Genomic DNA, 25,602 nt, shown 5'->3' with positions numbered 1-25,602 from the left:
TACTAAAATGCACCAATGCACAGCTTCCAAAACCACTCTGCATGCAACCCACTATTGCCTATAGCCATCCCCTTAACCATCATCCATTCATTCATGCTCACCTAAGAGGAATTTCAATATGCAATTCAAAATCACACATCTCTAATGTGTTTCTCTTCCCCAGTTACACTCATTGCAAAATTATCACTCCTCTGACACCACTTTGCCCTTCCTAATATGCCAAGAGCCAGTACTCGAGTGATGCTTGTTCTTTCCTCTACAATCCGATCTCTTAATGCTGATAGGAAAAGGTCTCATAGGTCCTATCCAAAATAGCCTCCCTTGCTCAAAAAGTGTACTTAGTTATGTAGCACCTGCCTATCTGAGTACATGTGGACAAAACTGAACTACCACAGGTGAAAAATGAAGCAGAGAACATAAACAAGATGGGGTTGAAGGCAAGCAGAGAGGCAGGGTTATAAACGGAGGCACAATAAAATGCTTGAAGGCTTTGTAAAGCTGGTCTTCTTTCTGGTTAGAGGATAGGGAAATCACAAAGTATTTGCCTACTGTTCTGGCAAATAGCATATTTAGTTACAACGTTTCCAGGGATTAAGTTGATACTTCTGTCCCAAATTTTCTGCAGGTCTCAGCATAATTTCCCTAGTCATTAACACTGTTTATGCTAAATTCATCCATTTGTAGTTTATCATACATGTTCTCTGCAAAAGAATTTAGATCTAGCATCATTTTAAATGGCCACACTTTATATATATATATATATATCTTCACTGAAAAAAACAAAACTGACAGACAGGGACGTTGTAGTTGGGTTGATGTTTTACTCACAGAAACCCATAGAAATTTAGCAGTTATAGTTATACTTTTAGGTATACTTAGAAGGATGTGGGGGGGGGGGGTGTAAAAAGTGAGCAAAGTGATGGACTGGCCTACATGAAAGGGCATGACCACCTTTGGCAGAAAAGAGGCTCTAGTGCACCTAAGTATAGATGGAAAGGTAGGTCTCAAAAAGAGCACACATCAGAAAGGTCAAATTCTAAAACTATTGGGGAATAATGAATGGGGACGGATTAATCATATGTGTAAGACCTTTGAGAGTGCCCATAGCAGAGCCCTACTGGCCAAGAAAAGTATTAACAGGACATCAGAGACTAGGGACAAGAAGTGGATAAGACTTGTCTGTGAACCTTGCCACAAATTTCTTCCAATGGCAGGCATATAAAGTTTTGGTGGAGGGATGTGTGGCTGCCAAGATAATGTTACAGACTTCGGGGAGAAAATCAAAAGTTGTCAACTGCTGCCACTCAATCTCCATGCAAGAAGGTGGAGAACGGACAGGTTCTGGCGCAGAGCCCTCCCCTGCTGCTGCAACAGAAGATCCCTCCCTAAGTGGCAGTCTGATCGGAGGATCGATGAACATGCTCTTCAGCTCGGGCTACCAGACTCTCCGTGCCCAGTCTGAAGCCACAAGGATTACTTAGGCCCAGTTATTCTTGTCCTTCCTCAGAACTCTGAGCAGAAGTGGTATGGGTGGAAAGGCGTACAGGAGGCCTGAGTTCGACTCGAGACAAAAAGCGTCTGAGTGATTGCCACCTTGGAAGCTCCAATGTGCAAAATTGCTGACATTGCACGTACTCTGTGGAGGTAAACAGATCTAACCAAGGCTCTCCCCACTGGTGAAAGAGCCCATGCACCACCTCTCTATGGAGACACCATTTGTGATCAGATAGACATTTTTGACTGAGTTTGTCTTCTCTGGTGTTCAGAGAGCCCGTCAGATGCAGAACGACCAGGGATATGCCCTGCTGTTCCAGCCACGTCCAGAGGTGTAGAGCCTCTTGACAAAGGGTCTACAACCCCAACCCGACCTGCTTGTTGCAGTACCACATGGTTGTGGTGTCCATGAACACCTGCACCATCTTCCCCTTGACAGAGGAAAGAATGGTACTCAATGCTAGCCGGACCGCACGGAGCTCCAGCAGGTTGATGTGGAGTCCGGACCAGATGCCTCTGATCTCCGCCTCTCCCAGATGGCTGCCTCATTCCAAGAGCAACATATCTGTCACTACTGTCAGGGGAAGGGAGAGGAATATGCCTCTGACCCAATCGCGGTTAATTAATCCAGAATGCAGATTTTGTGCAGTTCCCTCTGAGATCTGGACCATGTTGGAGAGATTCCCCTGAAGTACACACTGGAACTTCAGGTCCCACTGCAGAGCCTGCATATGCCATCTGGCATGTGTCATTCGCAGGATGCAGGAGGCCATGAGTCCCAGCAGCCTTGGAGTCATTCTCCCCAAAATCCAGGACAGAGGCCGAAACATCGGTATCCTAGCGTGAATATCCTGGACTCACCAATCAAAAGGATATACCTGAAACTGTACTGTGTCCAGAACAGTTCAGATGAAAGGGAGCACCTGACATGGAGTCAGGTGTGATTTCCACACATTTATAGTGAACCCCAGAGAATGCAGTAGGTTCGTCATTGTCTGGAAGTGGGAGACAACAGCCTGGGGCGAGCCCGCATTCAACAGCTAGTCGTCGAGATAGTGGAAGACAAACTCCGGATATCCGCGTAAGAGCCGCGACCATCACCTTGGTGAAAACCCGAGGGGCGCTGGTAAGGCCAAAGGGGAGCATGGTGAACAGAAAGTTCTCGTGGCCTACCGTGAACTGCAAGTAACATCCGTGGGCAGGCAGGATGGGAATATGAAAATAAGCGTCCTGTAAGTCCAACGTTACCATCAGTCTCCTGGGTCCATGGCAGATAAAACCTGAGCCAGAGTGAGCATTCTGAACTTCTTCTTGAGGAACAGATTGAGGCCCTTATCCCTTTTAGGCACCAGAAAGTAGAGAGTTGTAACTTCCTTGTAGAGAAAGGAGAAATGATCCTCCATCATCCGATCATATGATGGTGGCATGGATGGCAGGGTGGTCTCGAAGGGGAGGGAATAGCCCCTTCGGGCTATCTGCGAAACCCACCTGTCTGACGGGATGTATTGCCAGTGGAGTATGTCAAGGCGAATCCTGCCTCCAACTGGCGCTTGGTGGAACTAGGAAGACATGGAGGCTGCTGAAGAGGGAGGTGGTTTGTGGAATGGCTAGACCACTGGCTCCCTGACCCACATAGCTGGTGGATCCCAGACCCTTGGCCACACATCGGGTTGGCAGCATACGCGGTACAGTGGCAGTCTGGGAATGGACGTGGTTGGAGACCCCTTCCGTAGCCATAAAAGTGCCATGTCTGCCTTGTCATCAACGAGGCATGTCCATCAAAGCAACAAATCACAAAGCAGGTAGTAGTGGTATAGATACTGTACCTCCTCTCAGACATAACATTTTAGTGGTAGTTGTCAATGACAAATATATGAAAAATGTCACTTACCCAGTGTACATCTGTTCGTGGCATGTTCCGCTGCAGATTCACATGCTGTGCATATATTTCTGCCATCTAGTGTTGGGCTTGGAGTGTTACAAGTTGTTTTTCTTCGAGGAAGTGTTTTCGAGTCACGGGATCGTGTGACTCCTCCTCTTCGGCTCCATTGCGCATGGGAATCGACTCCATGTTAGATTGTTTTCCCGCAGAGGGTAAGGGTGGAGTGATAGAGTATAAAGAAAAGAGATGTCCATGCTAATGGAATGTTAAATATCGATATATATGTACATACATACAAATGTTAACTTAAACAACTACAGTTTGCCGGGGAGGTGGGAAGGTGCATGTGAATTTGCAGCAGAACATGCCACTAACAGATGTACACTGGGTAAGTGACATTTTCTGTTCGATGGCATGTGTAGCTGCAGATACACATGCTGTGCATAGACTACAAAGCAGTTAGTCCTCCCATAAAAGCGGTGGTTAGCCTGTAGGAGTTGAAGTTGTTTGAAATAATGTTCTGAGTACAGCTTGGCTTGCTGTGTTGCTAAAACATCTACACAATATAGTGTTTATTAAAAGTATGTGGCGTTGACCAAGTAGCTGCGTTACATATTTCAGCCATTGGTATGTTTCCTAAAAAAGCCACTGTAGCACCATTCTTCCTTGTGGAATGTGGAGTAACTAAGAGTTGTCTTTTGGCTTTAACGTAGCATGTTTGGATGCATCTTACTATCCATCTTGCTAATCCTTGTTTTGAAATGGGGTTATCAGTATGAGGTTTTTGAAAGGCTGTTTAGTTTTTCTGAATGGATTTGTTCTATCTATATAGTACATTAGTGTTCTTGTAATGTCTAATGTATGAAGAGCTCTTTCTGCCAATTAATCTGGCTGTGGGAGGAAGACTGGTAGTTCCACTGTTTGATTGATATGAAAAGGTGATACTACTTTTGGAAGAAATGTAGGGTTAGTTCTTAGTACGACTTCATGTTTGTGTACGTGTATGAACGGTTCTTCAATAGTGAAAGCTTGAATTTCACTGACCCTTCGCAATGATGTAATAGCGACTAGGAAGGCAACCTTCCATGTTAAGAATTGCATGTGACATGAGTGCATAGGTTCAAATGGTGGGCCCGTAAGTTGCGTAAGCACTATGTTTAAATTCAAGAAGGAACTGGAGGTGTTCTGGGTGGAATGATGCCTTTTAAGCCTTCATGGAAGGCTTTAATGACAGGAACTCTAAATAAAGAGCTGTGCTGTACATTTTGCAAATATGCTGAAATTGCAGTAAGATGTATTTTTATGGAAGAGAATGCTACATTTGATTTTTGTAAATGAAGTAAATAGCATACAATATCTTGTATTGATGCTGTAAGATGAGCAATCTGTTTAGATTGACAATATTATACAAATCTTTTCCATTTGATAGCATAGCATTGTCTAGTAGTGGGTTTTCTTGCTTCCTTAATCACTTCCATACATTCTGATGGGAGTTGTAAATACCCAAACTCTATGACCTCAGGAGCCAAATCGCCAGATTGAGCGTGTTGGGATTTGGGTGTCTGATCTGTCCTTTGTTTTGTGTCAACAGGTCTGGTCTGTTTGGGAGTTTGTAGTGTGGTACTACTGATAGGTCTAATAATGTTGTGTACCACGGTTGACGGGCCTACGTTGGCGCTATGAGTATCAAATTGAGTGTGTGTTGACGCAATTTGTTGACTACAAATGGAATGAGTAGGAGGTGGGGAAAAGCATAAGCAAATATCACTGACCAATTGATCCATAGAGCATTGACCTTGGATAGGGGACGTGGGTGTCTGGATGCAAAGTTTTGGCATTTTGCATTTTCGCTTGTGGCAAAAAGATCTATGTTTGGTGTTCCCCACTGTTGAAAGTATTTTTGAAGTACTTGAGGGTGAATCTCCCACTCGTGTGTTTATTGATGATTTCTGCTGAGAACATCTGCTAGTTGGTTGTGTATCCCTGGAATGTATTATGCTACCAGTTGAATTTGGTTGTGTATGGCCCATTTCCAAATTTTTTGAGCTAGGACAGAGAGTTGGGACGAATGAGTCCCTCTTTGCTTATTTAGGTAATACATGGTGGTCATGTTGTCAGTTTTGATTAGGCCTTTCTTTTGAGTGAGAAGAGACTGAAAAGCTTTGAGTGCTAGGTAGACAGCTAACAGCTCTAAGTGATTTATGTGTGGCTGTTTGTGTTGGGTATCCCATTGTCCTTGGATGTTGTGATTGTTGAGGTGAGCTCCCCAGCCAATCATTGATGCATCTGTTGTAATTATGGTCTGAGGCACAGGGTGTTGAAAAGGCCGCCCCTTGTTTAGATTTGTAGAATTCCACCACTGAAGGGACATGTATTTTTGGCGGTCTATCAACAGTAGATCTTGAAGTTGACCCTGTGCTTGTGACCATTATTGTGCAAGGCACTGTTGTAAGGGCCGCATGTTTAGTCTTGCATGTGGAACTATTGCAATACATGATGCCATATTCCCTAATATTTTCATGACAAATCTGACAGTGTACTGTTGACCTATGGGTGTCTGTGCAATTATATTTTGGAATGCTTGTATTCTTTGCGTATTTGGACGTGCTAACGCTTTTTGAGTATTTAGTATTGCACCTAAGTACTGTTGTATTTGCGCAGGTTGCAGTTGTGACTTTTGGTAATTTATTGAGAACCCTAGCGTGTGCAGGGTTTGTATTATGTAATGCGCATGGTTTTGACATTGCATATGACTATTTGATTTTATCTGCCAATCGTCTAAATATGTAAAGACATGCATATGTTGTCTTCTTAGGAAGGCTGCGACTACTGCTAGGCACTTTGTGAATAGCCTTGGAGCTGTTGTTATTCCGAAGGGTAACACTTTGAACTGATAGTGCTTTCCTTGAATGACAAATCTGATATATTTTCTGTGCACTGGATGGATGGGTATAAGAAAATACGCATCCTTGAGGTCTAATGTTGCCATGGAATTGTGTTTTTGAAGTAGTGGGATAACATCCTGGAGAGTTACCATGTGAAAGTGTTCTGACAGGATGTAAAGGTTGAGGGCCCTGAGATCTAATATTGGCCTTAGGGTGCTATCCTTTTTGGGAATCAAGAAGTATAGTGAGTAAACTCCCGTCCCTACTTGATTTTGCGGCATGGGGTCTATTGCTTGTTTGAGTAATAGAGATCGGACTTCCTCCTTTAACAGACTGATGTGTTTTGTGGATAATTTGTGTGGTTTTGGTGGAATGATTTGGGGAGTTTGTATCAATTCTAGGCAATAACCACTGCGGATAATTGATAGTACCCAATCGTCTGTGGTAATGTTTTGCCGATTGGTGTGGAGTTTTTGTAGTCTTCCTCCCACAGGGGAGGTGTGGAGTGGGAGGGAATGAAACAAGTCACTGTTTAGTGTGTTGTGAGGTTTGTTTAGCTGTTTGATACTTCCCTCTACTTCTGGGGTACTGTTCTCTATATGTGTTCTTAAAACCACCTCTCTGGTATTGAAGTGGGTAGGCTGGTTTTGGTTGCGATGTGGATGACTCTGAAGTTTGAGCCCTAAATCCACCTCTAAACTGAGGTTTCCGAAAGGATCCCCTGTATTGTGTGGTGTATAGTGCACCCATAGCTTTTGCGGTGTCCGAGTCCTTGCGCAATTTTTCAATTGCAGTGTCCACTTCTGGGCTGAAAAGTTGTTTTTTGTTGAACGGCATATTCAACACTGCTTGTTGGATTTCAGGTTTGAAACCGGAGGACCGGAGCCATGCATGCCTCCTTATTGTTACAGCAGTGTTGACACTCCTGGCAGCTGTGTCTGCCGAGTATAGGGCAGACCTAATCTGATTATTGGTGATAGCTTGCCCTTCCTCCACTATTTGCTGTGCCCTTTTTTGATGTTCCTTGGGGAGATGCTGAATTATATTTTTCATCTCATCCTAATTGGCCCTGTCATATCTAGCCAACAACGTCTGTGAGTTGGCTATTCTCCATTGGGTGGCTGCCTGGGATGCAACTCTCTTCCCTGCAGCATCGAATTTCCTACTCTCTTTGTGTAGTGGGGGTGCATCACCTGATGACTGTGAGTTTGCCCTCTTTCTGGCAGCACTTACCACTACTGAGTCTGGAGGGAGTTGCTGAGTTCTAGACAGGATCAGAGGGAGGTGGCTTATATTTCTTTTCTACCCTGGGAGTTATTATCCTTGCCTTGACTGGCTCGCAAAATATTTGATCAGCATGTTTTAGCATGCCAGGAAGCATAGGGAGCAACTGGTATGTTGTATGCGTGGAGGAGAGTGTATTAAACAAAAAATCATCTTCCAACGGTTCAGTGTGCATGGTGACATTATGGTATGCTGCAGCCCTAGCTAACACTTGATTGTACCCTGTACTATCCTTAGGTGGTGAAGGCTTAGAGGGATAGCAGTCTAGCTCGTTGTCGGGAATTGGATCTGGATCATAAAGATCCCATGGGTCTACATTATCTTGTTGCGAGTCAAACAAATGTGATGGTGACTGCATTGGTGTAGGACTGGTAGGAGGAGGGATATGCAGGTGTGGAGAGTGAGGAGGAGAATGAGGAGGAGAATATTGAGGAGGTGGTGGTCTCTCCTTTGGCTTTGGCACTTTAGTTGGAGGCTGTGTAGTGTCCAATTCCTCCTGAAAGGCTCATTTCCGCTTGGGTTTTAGAGGAGGTGCTGTTAAGATTCTGCCAGTTTCTTTGTGGCTATGAATCCTGACTTGCCTTTCGTCCACTGTTTCAAGTACTGGCTGTACTTGGGAGTCCTCCACAGAAGTCTTATGGCTTTCTTTGAAAGTCCATGCTTCTCAGTGTCACCTGCTCTTTTCGGCTCCGAAACCGGCTTTTTCGGTATTGAAAAAGATGGTGTTGCAGATGGTCTCGGTTCCGAAAGTGATTTCCGAAATTTCGACTCCGAAGAGCGGTGTTTGCTCGAGTTGGACACAGAGCCTTTCGTCGACTCTGATGGTTTCGGAGGAGTGGCCTTTTGGTCACCGGGTGTCTTCTTTCGGGTCGAGCCATGGCATTCCGGCAGTGCTGTACCCAAGGCCTTATATTTCGGTCTTTGGGATGGTACAGGGGCAGGCGTACTCACGTGTTGCCCTGCCGTGACCGGTCTGTCTTCGTCGGATTACTGGTCGGAGTTGGAACCTCAAACAGAGACTGCTGTCTGCATGATCTCTTCCTCTTCAACGTTGAGATGTTCGGAGCTTTTGGACGCCATCTCAATCCTTCGTGCTCTTCTGTCCCGCAGTGTCTTTTTTGATCGGCAGGCCTCGCAATTTTCTTCCTCATGATTTGGGGAAAGGCAAAGATTACATAGGAGGTGTTGGTCTGTATAAGGGAATTTGGCGTGGCACCGAGGGCAGAATCGGAATGGAGTCCGATCCATGAGGCTTCCACGCGGTAGGCCCGACCAGGCCAGAGTTGGGTGCGCGCGCCCCGAACGGCGAGTAGAGATGTCTGTTCCGACGGTACCTTCGAAGAAGTCTTTTCGAGTCACAAGATCGAGGGACTCCTTCCTTTCGGCTCCATTGCGCATGGGCGTCGACTCCATCTTAGATTGTTTTCTTTCCGCCATCTGGTTCGGACGTGTTCCTCTTCGCTCCGTATTTCGGTTCGGAAAAGTTAGTTTAATATCAGAAAATGTGACGGTATTGTTTACGCTCGGTACCGGGTTAGTGCTAGCACATCGACACCGAAGAAAGAAGCGTTCCGGCGGCCCTTCGGGGCTTCCACTCCTCGGTGGGGCCTGGTCGGCCTTATTGTTGTGGATGCTTTGCCGTGCATTGGCAGCCTTCGGACTACAGGGATCATTCCTTACATACGGGACATTTTTGCAGGAAATTACTAGATATTTCCAACTTGTGCTGGGACCTTATATCTACGACATTTGCATATTTTTTTTACGGAGTTCAGGTTGACTTTGCCTCAGGTAACAGTGTGTGAACCCCGTCTCCTTTATTCACCTTACAGTGCCTTTAAATAAAATAGAGATTCTCTACCTGTCACTTGTACTGATTCAATGTGTAAGAGTGGTGCACTAATGCATCATTTGAAAATAAAGTAAGGGATAAGTAACACAATATTATGCTTTTAAAAGACGAATACAAGTGTACACAGATTCACACACGAATAAAAACCCTCTATCCACTATGACATCAATTATTAAATGTATCTTTCAGATAGCTTTGCACATTAACATTTCAGAATCCACAACAAATATGTCATACCTGGTCGGGTACGAGAGAAATTTGTGGGAACAAAGAAAGTAAGGTCTCCCTTGTCTGTGTCTGTAGAGTACAAAGCTGCTGCTCTGTGTCTTCCTGAAGATTGACAAGAATGAAAAAGGATATTGAAATATATTTTCAATTATGCAAGTCACAGCAGAACTATTAAATACTAGGACTCAAAAACAATGCAGTTCCACAAAGGGTGTAAAGATGATTATGCTAAGCTCCTTTTTTTAATTGGCACTTTAAAAAAAACGAAGGAGCATTTATACTTTTCTTTTTTAATAAGCCTATGGAAAGTAATTTTTCTTGACTGACTGTAGAATGTTTGATTCCATTAAAATTGTGAGTTGTTCTAAACAAAAAGAATGTATATGCACTTGTCATCTCTAACACAAACCCCCTGCCTCTTAACAATAGTACTTCACTTGTTAGATCTCACACCATGGGTTTAATAGGAATCTTATGCACCATTTTAGAATTGACTATTATGATTTTCAAGATACTGTAAAACATTTTGAATATTTGCAAGACCTGGCCTTCCCAACTGCTCATTAATGCCATAAAGACAAATGATAATGTTCCAGGGGGTGTTGCTTCGAGATAAACACCTGCAGCATTGGGAACTATTTTATAACACACCAAGGGCACAACAGATTTCCTGACATTCTGGACCTTGTTAATTACAAGTGTTTTTGGCACAAGAAAGAGTTCCCAGAGGTTATTAGAAAGCTGATGGATTTGAACGGTTTAGGTTTGCCAATAAGATCTGAATTTTAGGGAAAGAACTGGGGTTGTTGTATATTTTGAGGACATAATTGCTGAATGTCATGATTGAACAAGGTTTTTCCCTGAAGATATTTAAATCACACTGTAGGTGAAAAAAACTAGCAACACATTGAAATATTTGACAATGTGGAGGCAAATGTTTGAAACTTGACCTTCACAACACAAGGTATGGTCCTGTGTAGGACTCTAGTAGGCAATATGCAAAGGGACCAGTGCTTAATTTGTGCTTGTTGTTTCCGGTGCAGAGCACCGGCACTTATTTTTGAAGGCCAGCGCTTAATTTTCGGCCTCAAGCATTTATTGCGAGCAAAGACACATTTGGGAAAGACAGAGGAAGAGAAACACGAAAAAGCGCCACAAAGGGAGAGAGCAGAAAGCTGCAAGAGTGAGCTGAAGGGGCAGGGAGGGGCTGCAAATGGATTGAAGAGGCCCCAGGTGGCTTCAGGATTACGCTGCCTCTTTATTCTGTGTTCGCAAATTTAATTGCAGAAGCCGCACATTTAAGAGGAGGGTTTTGGGCACCGGCACGTTTTTATTTACAAATTAAGCACTGAAAGGGACCTACAGGTGGAATGAGCTTCATTGCTTTAAGTACCCTGAGGTGGCAGCACTGACTTATACACATTTGAAATGTACCGCAACAGAACACATAATTGTAGAGTAGGGTGGCAAGATGCCTTTGTAATTGCCTGCTTTACATTCCATGAAATTCTCAGGATGTATGAGGAAAGACATTCTTGTGGTAGTGAAGCAAGTGATAATTCAAATTCTAATAAATATGTACTGTGCTAAAATGTAACGCACATTCTGTTGTCATATCAGCACAGATTCTGAAAAACAGAATTAGCAGGATTATTGTGTTCTTTTTCAGAATGAACACAGTGAAGTATGTAAGAGTAGCAACTATGCTTTGCATAAATATTGTTACAAGATCACAGGAAAAATGTCTGTTCATGGCACTGCTGATAGACATTTGTGTGTACAGGGCCTGGAAGGCCTCTCTCAGTTTGTTTTAGTTGTACTATGACTATTCACTGCTGCTGCCACTGCTGCAAGAGAGATTCATGAATAAGGAAACCATGCAGGAGCAACAGTACTCACACCAATGTGGATTCCATAATAGCCTACTTATCTGAAATGTACTGTACTGCTATACTTCCAACTGGTCACAGAGTGTCTTTCTGAGGAATGCATACATCTTTTAGACATCACTAGCTATCACAAATGTAACATTTTGTAACTCTGGATTCGACATTTATTGCTTAACTTTACTGTCTCATTTGTTGACCTCCAAGTGCCAGACTGGATCCGGAAAAGTTTTAAGTAGTAGCCATTCACCAAACAGAGGCACCTGTGACTCTGCAGTGATTTTGTCCGCACTGGATGTGAGACGTGCAGCTATATATAGGCACAACCTATGGAAGACTATGTCAGATGCTTTCTTGACGATTCCATACCCATAGACACCAAGATAAAATTAAATTTGTTGTGACCAGTGTGCAGATTCCTAGATTGGTATCTTTGTAGATGAAAGGGTTCAGTCAACAAAACATGGAGGATTGGGGGCGCTAGATGGACTTTCCACCAGAAGAGGTTTACCGACGGTAAGTAATTTTTTATTTTGATAGAGATGTCTATCCACAGATTCTTCACCTCAGAACAGATACCAGAGCAGTACCTCCACGGAGGACAGTCCACAAACTAGCTCAAACTTAAAGTCCTGCAGAACCAAACAAGCAAAATATCTGTTGCAACAGACCTGGATGTCTAGACAGTAGTGCCTCATGGATGTATGGAGGGATGCCCACACAACTGCCTGACAAGTGTCCAGGACAGGCACTCAGCATGCAAACACAGTTGCACACTATCCTTAAGGAGACTGCTTCTTTGCTAATGTGTAGCAGATCTTGATGCAGAGTATGATACAGCAAGAGATGGTTCTTTTCTGCATCACTTTACTTTTCTTTGCTCTTGTGAACCCAACAAAGAACTGATCATCTACTTGGTGTTCTCTGGTACAATCTGTAGAAACTGAGAGCCCTCTTTTGATCCAGCTGATGGAGTGTTTTTTCCACCTTAGATGTGTGCGGTGGAGCAAAGAATGTATGAGAAAAGTGATGGTTTGGCTGAAGTTAAAGAAAGTCATTATCTTTAGCAGAAAAGATGCACAAATCCAAATGACCAGCTTATCTTGGTAGCAGCTGGTATAAGGAGAGTTAATGGAAAAGGCTTGAAGCTCACTCACTTTCCATGCCGATCTTATGGCAACCAAGGAGACTATCTTAAGAGTGAGCAACCTGAGAGAAGAGCAATGTGATGCAATGAGAACATAGGAGAAAGTTCAAAACGAAATTTATGTCCTGGTGGGGCATAAAGAAAGGTGAAGGGGAGACAAACGGTGTAATCCTGCAAGGAAATGCATCACAACTGGTGATTTGAACAAAGAAGGCTAGTCTGGCAAATGTAAAAAGGCAGAAAAAGCCAACAAGTACTCTTTAACAGTGTCCAACGCAAAGCTTCACAGGCTAGAAAAAACACTAACAACAAAACCTGAGACAGTTTGGCATGAAGAAGCTAAATCTGTTTGGTCGCACACCAGGCCCCCATAATTTCCCAAATGCAGGCATATACAGATTTGGCAGAGGTCTGCCTGTCTGACACGATGCTGTTGACGACCTCTGAAGAAAGGGCAAGAGGATTTAACAGTCACTGTTCAATCTCAACACATGGAGGTGGAGGGTGTGCAGGTTCTGGATCTTGCCCTGCGGTTGTGACCGTAGACCCTCTCAAAGTAGCAACCTGATAGGAGGACAGACCCTCATACCCAAAAGTTCAGAATACCATACTCTTTATGCCTACTCGGGAGCTACTAGGAAGACTTAAGCTGAGTCATTATAGATCTTCAGAATTTGGGGCATTAGTGGTATTGGCAGGAAGGCATACAGGAGTCCTGAGTTACACTCTAAGAAGAATGCATCTCTGAGTGATACCAACTTTGGAAACTCCAACGAGCAGTACTGCTGCCAATGGACATTCTCAATGGTGGCAAACTGACAGCCATGGTTCTTCTCATTCACAGAAAAGACCTTGAGTCACCTCTGGGTTGCAACTGCCATTCATAATCTGCTAAGCATCAATGGCTGGGTTAGCCCAACCAGGTGTTCAAAGAGCAGGTGTTGCACCACTAGGAAAATCCCCTGGCGTGCAGTTTACTGCCACATTGACTTGGCATTTAAAGTTGTTTGCCAAGCCTGAAACTCCCCTTTTACTACATATAGGTCACTCCTAGGGTAGGTCCCAGGTAGCCTTATGGGCAGAGTGCTGTGTAGGTAAAAGGTAGGAAATGTGCCTGCATTGTGTGGCATGTCTTAGTAGTGACAAACAGCCTGTTTCATTTCTCACTGCTGTGAGGCCTACTCCTCTCATAGGCTAGCATTGGGAATTCCCTTAAAGGTACTTAAGTGCTAATTTCAGATCTGTGAGGAGTAGTGTGGGCATTTTGGTATGTTTAGAATGATAGTGAGAAATCTTGCTTTTTGGTGTAGGTGGGTTTTACTTTACTACTGTAGAAATGCTGGGCATATGACTCTTTATCCACGTCTATGGTAGAGTGACAGCTGGGCATTGTGCATACTTTCCAGACAGCCATCACACAGGGAGGGTGTAAGTGTAACAGGATTATATCTGCATACTGAATGGTCTTCGAGGGCTGGGGAAAAGGGAGGCGGGCGCACTTACATTTGTATAGGCTATGTCCTGCCCTCACACTAAGGGCTTGTTTACCTCCTACTGATGTCTTAAGCCCGGGCTGACATTGTAAGGGGGTGTTGTGCACTTCTAAGGTTCTTTTGAAGTTCTCCCTAGACCAAAGACATTTTAAGTATAAGTACAGGGGCTGTGACCCCATGTTTTTAGACAGTGCGTGGGACTTGTAACCAGACGCTGATGGCTCTACATGCTGAACCTTGCCAGGGACTGTTGTGCTGCCAGGAAGAACTGCTATCTGGAATGCTTGCCTTGTGGGACTAGTCTTCTCCCTGTTACTTGCTGGGCTGCGGAAGGGACTGCCACTTTGCCCTTGCTGCCTTATGTGCTGGCCTGTTGCTTGCCTTCTTGCCCTTGTTGCCTCCCCCAAGCCCCTTTTGTTCTCCAAGAGCTTATGGGCTTGCCTCCCCTTCCCCTCTCTTTGTGAGAGGCTCAAGTGTCAGCTATCTTGTCCCCCACCTTCTTATTTCCATGGAGCTTGTGGACTGCGCCCTTTCGCTCGCTCACAACCCTGGTGTCAGCAATCAATGCATGTCCAGCACTGCTGTCCAGGGAGGCAGGGAGCTACAATCCGGTATGATCGCCACTCAATGGAGAGGTAATTCAATGCTGGATGTCCTAAAGGGCTGGGGTGTTTCCAGCAGCCTCAAGGGAGTTCCGACATCACGCTAAGTGGAGTGAGGGTGGCCACTGTCGTCGGCAGCCCTCCGGGACCAGGAAGCTGTACTCCGCGAATCTCACCTGCACTGCTGGGTGCGGGTGTCTTGTCGTGGGTAACACACGTTTCCTTGGCGCTCACCGGTCCCGAAAGGACCTGGGTGAGGCGCAGCGTTGGATTTTGCGCCGGGCGAGGCACTCGAGCCAAGAGGCTCCGTGGAAATACTGTAACCCCCCTAGTGGGACAGCCCACAGCACCCACTGTGACCTTTTTGATTAATGCCCATGCAGGAGACCTAGCACGTTCTCCCTGTCAATGTGGGTGGTGTGTGTCTCCTCCCATGCTTGCATATACCTTTTGGGGGCATTCTCTAGTCAGCTGACAGGATGGGAAGGAATCATCAACAGAGGTCCTAATCTTGCTAATTTTGTCTTTTCACCATATTTACAGAAGTAAGTGTGCAGGGGGGTTCCTGTAGCCTATGGCTGGTGCTTACATTGCTGCCTTATATGTAATAGAGATGCAGGTGCACTGTCTTTTTTTTGCGTTTTTGTAACTCAAGTATTACTAACAATATGTAACGACCAAAATGATGGTTTATGTAAGGTGATGCATTGGTAATTCATGGGTTTTCTCTGCCTAATCTAACTGCTTCATTTCATAATCTGATATTATTACATATGTCGTTTTTGCCTTGTCAGAATAACAAGCATATTTCAGGATTTGCCTTGTATGCACAGGGAGGATGTTTTTCATGACATGTGCAACCTACAAGTTTTATCTTATTGCACTAAATGTGATGGTTTGACAATTGCCTGGTGGATAAGAGTTTATGATCCACATCATGTTTGGTCTATGATTTATGTACAATATATATATATTGCATTTTTACATATTCTGTTGTGAAGTCTCTTTTGTGGTGTATTTATTGTCTCACTGGTGTGTTGCACAAACGCTTTACACATTGCCTCTGGGATAAGCCGAACTGCTCTGACTAAGCCACCAATGGGGTGAGCAGGGGATATATAGGATGATTAACTCCCTTCTCCTAACTAGAGTGGAGGGTTCTGCCTAGCTGAGGTGCATACCCTAGTCAACCAGAAACACCATTGACAGGGTGAAGGTCTAGAATAGGGTGGCGACATCTGTCCTTTTTTGGTACTAGAAAGTAGCAACCACAGCCTACTTCTGACATCACAAACCTCTCTATGGCACCATTGGCTAAAAGAGACTGTTCTTTGTTGTAAAAGGTCATAGGGGTCTGTGCCAATCATTATGGGGATGGTGGCAGAGGTGGTGGGGTTTCCAGGAATGTAAAGTGCTTAACCCCGCTAATTGATCAATAACACCCACTTGTCCGAGATGATGGCCTGCCACTGTAGCAGAAAAAGCTGAATCATGCCACCTACAGATTAGCTGAATATTGCTGAGAACACACTAAAGAGGCTTAGAGGCCGGAGGACCAGTTGACTGGGCTGCATGCTGCCTCAGTGCCTATAGGGCATGTAGGAAGCTCAGCTACGAAAGGACTGAGGTGTCTGCTGTACCTCAGGTGGTAGCTGACAGCCACATAAAAGGTAAAAATGAGAATGCATCGGACGTGATGCAGCGGACAAGCCCAGGTAACGCGCTGTGGCCCTACTGTCTTTGAACCGCTCAAGCTTGTAATCAGCCTTGTCCCCAAAAAATCATGTACCATCAGATAGCATGTCCATGAGGCTGCACTGGCTATCAGAAGAAAATCCTTTGGACAGCATACATGCATGCCTTTAGATGGCCACATTGATGCCAATGGCTCTGCCTAATGAGTCAGTTGTGTCAAGGCTAGAACAAATAGTAAACGTTGCCTCATAACAGCCACCCTGAATGGCTTGTGAAAGAATATGTCAGGCTTCCTCAAAAACAAAAACAAAAAACTGAAGAATCTGGGAAACTGAATAAAATATAGGCCCCAAAAGACATATGGTATTTCCCGAACACAAGGAAAGGCTTACAAACTAGAACATTCTGCATCCACATGCGTCAATCCATTTCGACTCACTATGTGTGTGAGCCTGGGAAAAGCATTAGGGTTAATTTGACTAAGTGAAGCCTGAACCACCAGACCCTCAAGAGTAAGGTGTTGAGTGAGAAATTCCGGGTCCTTATGTGTAGTGCGATGGCGATTGGCAATATGTCAGTTGACTGGGGGCCCTCTGGAGGGCTTGGCCCTGGTCCCTAAAAGTGTGTCAGTAAGAGTTGTGTTTAAATAGGAGGAGAGGCTTGGAGTCTGGCCGTGCTGAAGGACTTTAGTTAGGATGTTGGTCTTTACCTCTTGAGGTCATGGTTTCTGCAGCCCTCCTCATCACTAACTGCAAATGATGCACTCTTCAGTAACAGGGCCTGACGTAGAAAACGAGACCATGTCTCGAGACATGTCTACGCCTCTAGCATCTTGAAAGTCATGATACCAATTGTTATCTGTAGGTGGTTGGACAATTTTGTCTAATGCATCGTAGTATCCATTGTCAGAGTCAGTGCCAAACGTGTCGGGAAGAAAACTGAGTCATTCCATGTGGCAGAGGGACAGTATCAGTATTAGAGGGATTGCCTGGATTGGGTTAAATAAGGGTTTTTGAGTGCTGCCTCCGATATGGTCAGCATATTGCCGTCTCAGAGTAAGTCATCAATAGGGGTTGGCCGCAGAGGTACGGCAGCATTGGTCTGTATGGGCTCTCTATCAAAGTGTTGTGGCAGAAGTTGGAACTGATCCCGGGGTTGACTGAGAGGGCCCAAGTGGTGTTGGGCAAGGTCCCGCATGCAGAAACTCAGTAGGATGTAATCTCAGTTCTATGGGGCTTTGCGAATAAGTGAAGCATTACCTCATGTAACTCCGCAATCTGCTGTGGAGTCACCCTAGGTCTGGGAAATTCAGGCTAGCTTGGGCAGGGTCAGGAAAAGGCTCTGGAGAATGACTTCAGGAGCAGTTCCTAAATGCACAATGATGCACTTTGCATCTTGTCTGGGGACTCAGAGTGGAGTGATTGGGTCGAGTGAGGCTTAGAATTCTTTTTCTCGATGTTCGCGAAGACTTGGGCTTCGACAAAGTCTTGCTAGGAATGGCTTCGGCAATAGGACCGGAATTTCCCCTGTGAGTCTGACCAACATGGAGAGGGTTTATTTTTATTTTTTTTATTATTATTTTTTTTTTTAAATCAGTGGGTGACTAACAACTTTGCCTTGTGCTCCTGGACGGGCTTGTGGTGCATCTAGGCACAGTTGCTGTAGTCAGCGAAATTGTAGGACAACCTCAGGCACAATAGACAGAGCAAGTGGAGATCAGAAAAAGACACTGTCAGGGACACTCTCCACAATGCTGTTACCCTGTTTTGTTGGGCGACATTCCCTTGCACCCAGGAAGAATTTTTTGTGGTACATTTTTGTAAAAGTTCAAGAAAAAGTGGTTAAATGACACGAGTATCTTTGGATCTGCATGGACACTAGCTCCTAGGTGACACCTACAAAGAGTCACATACATCACATTCTGCACAGATGTCAAATCTGAGTTGCAGGTGCTAGTTCCCAGCACATAGAAGTACTGCTTCAATGTTCTCTGGATACAGTCTGATGCATGATGAATATTCTATGGTGAGGACCTGCAGTTAGAAGTCTATTAGAAAAGTTGCATAAGGTATTTCTAAAAAAGGGTGATTTTTTTTTAATACTAACCTAACCCTCATTTAGTTCATGACAAGATCAAGTTAAAGCAGATTGTGTGAGTCCAGCTTGGCCAAAAATGAAAAGAAAAGCTGCGGCTCTACAAGGTACCAAAATGCACAAATGTGCATGATAGCTCATGCAATATGAATCAGCAAAGGGAATATTTAAGATCGCCAGATCACTTCGCGTCAACAGGAGCCCCATGCAAGAGCCCAATTTTATCTTTTACACCCCAGTGCAATTTACAACATTTTCACAGCTGATTCAGTTGAGGTGAACTATTGGGATAACTGAAATGGGTCGCAAACGATGGTACTGTTAGACAGTAAAATTAGTCTACATGTTCACCTCAACTCAAGCTCCCCTCCAACAGACAGCCCTAGGGTGCATGGGCTGTAATGGAGAGGAAGAAACCTGATATGCATCGGGGTCATCCCCACAAAATCAAAGGTCACGGCATCTGTGCCTGGTAATGGGGAACAACTTGTTTTATGACCTTAATCTACCTACTTTCTACAGCAGTCTATCGGCAAACCACATGCTATTTGAGATTTTTTGGATGAGGGTCACAAACAGACCCTCAAGGAGCAAGTAGTCTGTGTCGTGGGTAATAGGTGAGACCTTACTCTGCATTTTAAGTCCCCTGAGCGCACCTTAATGATCCAGCATATTTATTTAACCTTACATGCGATCTATGTATCGTAAGGAGTGATATTAAGTTACAGCCGACTGTCGAACAATTTTTCTTCTTCTGTTGTCTAGGAGTAACTATGTGGACCCCTGAGAATCTGAAAGAATTATGTCAATGGTCTTTAGGGCATGGGGAACAGGGCAAGATGGAGTTGTGTTGCAGTTGGCGAGGAGTCATTGATCATATAGGCCCTCATTCCGAGCCTGGCGGGCGGCGGAGGCCGCCCGCCAGGCTTCCCCCCTCCGAAATACCGCTCCGCGGTCGTAAGACCGCGGAGGGTATTCCGAGTTTTCCCCTGGGCTGGCGGGCGGTCTTCACAAGACCGCCCGCCAGCCCAGGGGAAAACTCCCTTCCCACGATGACGCCGGCTCGTAATAGAGCCGGCGGAGTGGGAAGGTGCGACGGGTGCAGTTGCACCCGTCGCGTATTTCAGTGTCTGCTTTGCAGACACTGAAATACTTTTAGGGGCCCTCTTACGGGGGCCCCTGCCGTGCCCATGCCATAGGCATGGGCACGGCAGGGGCCCCCAGGGGCCCCGCGACTCCCCCTCCCGCCATCCGGTTCCCGGCGGGAGAACCGCCAGGAACTGGATGGCGGGAGGGGGAGTCGGAATCCCCATGCCGGCGCAGCATGCTGCGCCGGCTTGGAGGATTCCTTTGGGGCAGCGGGAAACCGGCGGGAGACCGCCGGTTTCCCTTCTCTGACCGCGGCTGAGCCGCCGCGGTCAGAATGCCCCGCGGGGCACCGCCGGCCTGTCGGCGGTGCCACCGCGTCCCACGGCCCTGGCGGACTTGTTCCGCCAGGGTCGTAATGACCCCCATAGTCCCATATATCACTAGTCCTCTCACCATGTGTGTTACCAATGAGGCATAAAAAAAACCCTACCCAGTGACGGCAACTGGTTCAGTCCCAGTGTGTTTCCTATAGGCTGTAGTATAGATTACTTGGTCCCTGATACAGAAGCCATATATTTAATAAATCCCACTGAACATGCCAAAAAATACAGGAATTGCCATGTTAGAGGTTCCTTCAAAAATATACTCTAAAATAATATGCATAATAACTTTACTAATAACGAACAGAACAAATTACAGTAACTATGCAGAAACTTTCATATGTTAACAGTAAATGGTTGTATTAAAAAAACAGATTAGAAAAAGTTCATACCTGAGCCTTTTTACAAGAGGCCACTTTTTCTGCAGTATTTTTTTCTGCTAAACCTAATGCTTCCATAGCTTGCCAGTTCTTCTCACGCAATTCCTGCAAAATATAAAAACGAAACCACATCCAATTTTTGTCATTCACCATCCACTCTCTAGGCAATGAGACCCAAGTTGCTCAATTAACCAAAAAAATAAAGTTTATAAAAAAATAAAAACAGAACGAATTCTAAATTGGTTACTTAATTTGAACAATTATACTTGCCACTGTCAAAATGGCATACACTTATATCTACTTCTGTCTTGCAGTTTTCCAAAAAAAGTCACCTAAAGTAGCCTGCAGACGCCATCAGTAGATGAGTGTCATCAGATCCTGATGAGGTCTGGAACCTCAGAACCATCTTGGTTTTTGTTGACTTTATCAGGTCTTGTCATAGTGTCAAACCTTCCCCACACCTTTTTTTTTTTATTTATTTTTTTTAAACCAATTGCCCTTTTGTCGTGAGGTGGCTGGGTTGCAGACTCAAAATGGTCAACCACAGAACTGGGCAGTTGTATCCAAAGGGGGAACATTCCCAGGACTGCCTTCCACTTTGGATAACATTGCTAGTGTATGTCCGAACCTTGAAATGCGAGTGTGGAACTGACAAAACCATCAGTTAGAAGGTGTGTTTATCATAGGATTATTTAGATGAAGGTTACAAGAAAGATATATTTTTGAATCGATTGAAAGGGCACGACATAATCGCCTAATGAAATGCATTGTGGCAAATGTCTGGCTTTGAGGGTCACATGCAGTGAATATAGAAAAGGCAATGACAGATCATAGTCATAATGCAAATCATTAATTGGTGGAGCCAAACTACTTTTAGAAATTTTGCCAAGTGATTAATTCATCCATTTGAGAAAAAAAGTCCGACATGCAGAGTAAAACTTGTACTTCTAACAGCAGCAGACTGGTGTGTTAGTTGTTCATTAAAACTCTGTCAAAGTTACAGTAGAATGCCAACATTTTATATTGATAAGTTCAAGGCACTGAACGCCATGTTGCTGCATGATCTGCCGAATCAAAATCATGTGCTACAGAGTAGACTGCAGTAACTTAACAAAATAGGGGGTTGTTTTTTTTTTCTTTTCAAATACATGTTAAGTTAACCATGTACTTCAAATAGCAGCAGTAGTCTGTCAGTTGATTTGACCTAGAGTGTTAACATTCATTATCGATAACAAAGGGAAGACACTGCTGAATGGACTTTGCTGGAATATAAGTAGTGAATTTAAAAGCCTTTTGAATGTAGGTGTTTGAAGTAAATGAGCAGTGCGTGCTGTCATGGTTTCGGCATACACACAGATATAAAACCAACATTTTTAAACGTTTGCTAAGGGAAGTATGTTCTTTTAACTATATTGGCACTTTCTATTTTTAGAGAGACACCTCTCCCGTCCAGTACCCCCTTTCCACGTTCGTTTCCCAGACAATTTACCCTCTTTCTCTTTAAATCTTCTTAATTCTAATACACTACACATTTTGGTAGGCAGAGAATGATTTTTAGTCTTTTATTCAGATGCACGGGAATAGTTTTTTTTTTTGTTTTTTTTTAAAAGGCGCAGGAAGCTCTTTGCAGGCAGGGTCCATATTTAAAAATAAAAGATTATGGGCTTCAATTGATAGTTAGCTCCTTCAAAGGATCTGCAGCTTTAGCTTTCATTTTTCTTTATACTTGCACAGCTTCCTTTTGTCATTAACTACATCAGTAGTTGTCTCTCTCTGCATGAACTTGCACTGCCTTTTAAATTAATTATAGGTAACTGATAAACACATTTAAAATACATTTTGTCTATAAAATTCTGTCTCTGTAATCCTCATAGATGACTACATTTAAAGGCAATTAACTGAACCATGTTTAAAATAAGTGACGTTAATCACACCCAACACCGAGGCAACTATTTTAAAAACATAGATGGAACCTTTCATGGACTACAAAGTTTCACAGGCTGGCAAGACATTTAAGAATAAAATACAAATACATGTAAAGGAATACTTTGAGGGAACTGGTTGGATGGAAAAGTCCATCGAATGTTGACAGATGGGCACCCCTACCAGTGGCCCCTGCTTCAATGATGTCTGGATCTCTGGTGCTGATTTTCCTTGTCATGGCCAAACATTTATCACACGTGAACACCATGACATAGGTCTACCTCACGGATTGTGGACTTGTTGGTTAGGAGGTCACCCAAAGCACTACCCTAAGTGGTGAAAGGTTACTGCCTTTGCCAGGAGTTAGGAAGCACCAGCATTGTGGCAGCAGCAAACTGTATAGTGATCAGTAGAAGTGAACAGGCCTTTTTTTTGTTTACCTCTTTCACTGGAGTGAGTGAGGTCTATAGTCTTACTTCTGTGAGTTCCGCTGGTGCGTGCTTAACTCACCGTTGGCCTACATCAAGTTAGTAATTAGCAGGGCACATATGTATTATGCACATGCTGGGTGAATGTGTGCCTGTGAATGGTGCAAAACATGAAATAATCGGGGTTCCATTTTGGGACATCTAAGACTGACTGGAGGAGCATCAGGAGGTAGAGGAATTCCACCCCTCCTCCAACCCCCAGCAACGTGTTTATGGAATGCTGCATTCCTGTGAGCTGGGTAAGACACACTAAAGGAGGAAGGAAAGCCAGGCTCTCCTGCACACTTCAAAGGGTGCTCTTTGATTCTCAGAGAGGTCACTGGAAAGGGGGCTTGGACACATCTAAGGAAAGAGATAGGGCTGGGAAGAGAATCATAAAGAGTAGGGCTGGGGCCCTGGGTTAACCTTTTGATACACATATAACTGTGGCTGATCTCCAGGTATGGACCTCTAGTCACTCCCCTCACCTGAGTTGTGCAGCTATTATTTTGGAGTCACTCCTGCTGTAACAGACTGCTTTTCGTGAGAAAGGGCAGCGAAGAAGAGACAGCACTTTAATAGGAAACTGACCCCAACACAAAAAATTAGGTCCTAAATCATATCTGGTGTCTGGAAGTGGATTATAATATGGGGTTCATCAAGCCTTCAAAATGGTCAAATGTCAAGCAGCCAATCGGGGTGTCCAAGAAGGTGAAGCTCTGCAAGACTTCTGCCTGTGGCCAGTGACGAAGGCTAAGCCCTGCCAGTCTCCTAGCCAGATGATTGATGAGGGAACATCACTCAAGGACATCCAAAGACCAGCTGACCCTGGAACACCAGTGACTGCCTGCTTGCCATGACTAGTGAGACCTGCCACAAAAAGGAGAGCTCTGGAAGAAGCAAGATCCTGTGCAGGATGCTGGCAAGTGGATCCTTGTAGCAAGGTGTAAGGAGATTGCTTCTACACTGAGTCAGTCATTGCCTATGTGCAGGTTCAAGTCGGCAACCCCTTACACCAGAGAGGAGAAGCCACGAAACAGCCGTGGTCATTGTCACTACTGCCTATCGAGCTGTTGTCCGTGTGCAGTGTATAAGTCGGTGACCCCCTATGCCAGAGGTGGTTGCCGTGAAGAGGCATTTGAGGCTGTGCTCATCAGCCATCATCAGGCCATAGTATGTGTGCGGAGCAGGTGAGGTGACCCTGTATGCCAGAGGGGACCACAAGAAGAGACCAGGATCGCAACCTGGTTGATGCCATTATCATGAGAAGCCACCATGGCGACCGGAACCCCGACTGAGGGTAAGAAGCTAAGGTCTAATTCCTCCCCCCCTCCCACACTTATGGAGAAAACAAAAGGAGACTTGCCGTTGCATCAGTGGAGCACCAAGGACACCCACCCACAGCCCCTGCAGAGACAAATGTGTGACAAAGGCAGCCACTGCACCCAAGCGAAAAGCGCGCTCAGGGACTCTGGTCAGACAATCACTGCTGATGGAGGTAAGACTGACAGAGCTGCAAGGAGCACCAGAAGGTCCCAGGAGAACTTGTCTGTCAGACAGCAATTCTGCACAGAAACACTTTTGAATTTCCAACAGTCAGAGTGGGACTTCTGCAACTCAAACTGCTAGTGGGGCCCAACCTGAAACAAACCTATAGTGAATGGGGAATAAAAAACTACTGCTAGTGAGAGGGGCTCAGGGGCCTACCTACTGAACACCAGACTATCTATATATATATATATATATATATATATATATATATATATATATATATATATATATATATATCAAACCAAGGCCCTTTCAGGGTTAGAGTGACGCATAAATTAGGCAAAAGACTTTGTCACTATCTAGCTCGGCGAGGATAGCACTGTGCTAATCCTATGCTTAAAAACTTTGCTAGATAAGCAGACATTTGAGGTAAGCAAATTTAGAGTGTCGCTGGTGTTGCAGGGTGCTCCTTACTAGAGCAGCTCTCCACCTAAAATTGGGAACTTCCCAGAGTTCCCCTTTGTTTTTTTGCATATATATATATATATATATATATATATATATATATATCTATATCTATATCTATATATATATATCTATATCTATATATATATAGGCTCGGAATGTTACAAGTTGTTTTTCTTCAAAGAAGCTTTTTCAAGTCACAACTTCGTGTGACTCCTCCTCGCTGTGATAACGCGCATGGGCATCGAGTCCTTTGTTAGATTGTTTCTTTCCGCTGTCTGGTTTGGACGCGTTTCCTCATGCTCTGCTAGATCTCGGTTCTGTTCTATCTTCTTTCTATAAACGTTGGTATAGCTTTCGTTCTCGTTTTCTCACTTATATATAATCTGATTGTAATCGTTGGGGTTGATTAAACGCCCTTCTAGGGCCTACTTCAACTCGTGGTCGTCAAACAATGTCAGGCTGATGGAATAGAATCAGTTTCGTTTTTGCACTAGGTGTCACGCCAAGTTCCCATACACCAATCAACACTTGGTGTGCAACCTCTGTCTTTCTCCGGATCACAGAGAAGAAAGCTGTGAAACCCGGCCATGTGGACACCCACTGACAATGTTGGTGACCACAAGGGGAGCCTTAAGGCCTCCATGGTCCCAGCCGCCTCCCCACCTCCTGTGGGAGCCAGCATTGCTGTCACATAGAGGGAGCTGCTAAAGCAGCTCTTTCTCTATGAGACCAATGTTTACCCTGTTAACCTGCCTGCATCTCTGCAGGCAGCGAAACAGAGGAAACCTCCGCTTGCAGTGAGGGAGAGCTGATTGACCGCTCTCCCTTACTGTGAGCGGAGTGTTTGCTGGGACTTGATAAG

At 44.6% G+C, this 25,602-nt stretch overlaps 1 protein-coding gene across 5 annotated transcripts in view; it reads right to left on the bottom strand.

Annotated features, from left to right (window-relative positions):
* RRBP1 (ribosome binding protein 1) overlaps positions 1–25,602 on the bottom strand; it is a 287,797-nt gene that overhangs the window by 92,764 nt on the left and 169,431 nt on the right. For all 5 annotated transcript variants that reach the window (XM_069234754.1, XM_069234756.1, XM_069234753.1 and 2 more), the window contains exons 20-21: positions 20,404–20,496; positions 9,635–9,727 (exon numbers count right to left, since the gene is read on the bottom strand). In XM_069234754.1, coding sequence (XP_069090855.1) covers positions 9,635–9,727; positions 20,404–20,496 — 186 coding nt within the window. The remainder of the gene's footprint in view (positions 1–9,634; positions 9,728–20,403; positions 20,497–25,602) is intronic.

This window comes from Pleurodeles waltl, chromosome 5 (assembly GCF_031143425.1).
Source record: "Pleurodeles waltl isolate 20211129_DDA chromosome 5, aPleWal1.hap1.20221129, whole genome shotgun sequence".
Classification (NCBI taxonomy): Eukaryota; Metazoa; Chordata; class Amphibia; order Caudata; family Salamandridae; genus Pleurodeles; species Pleurodeles waltl.
Note: the sequence above shows the minus strand (reverse complement) of the source record. Positions and strands in the feature narration are given on the sequence as shown.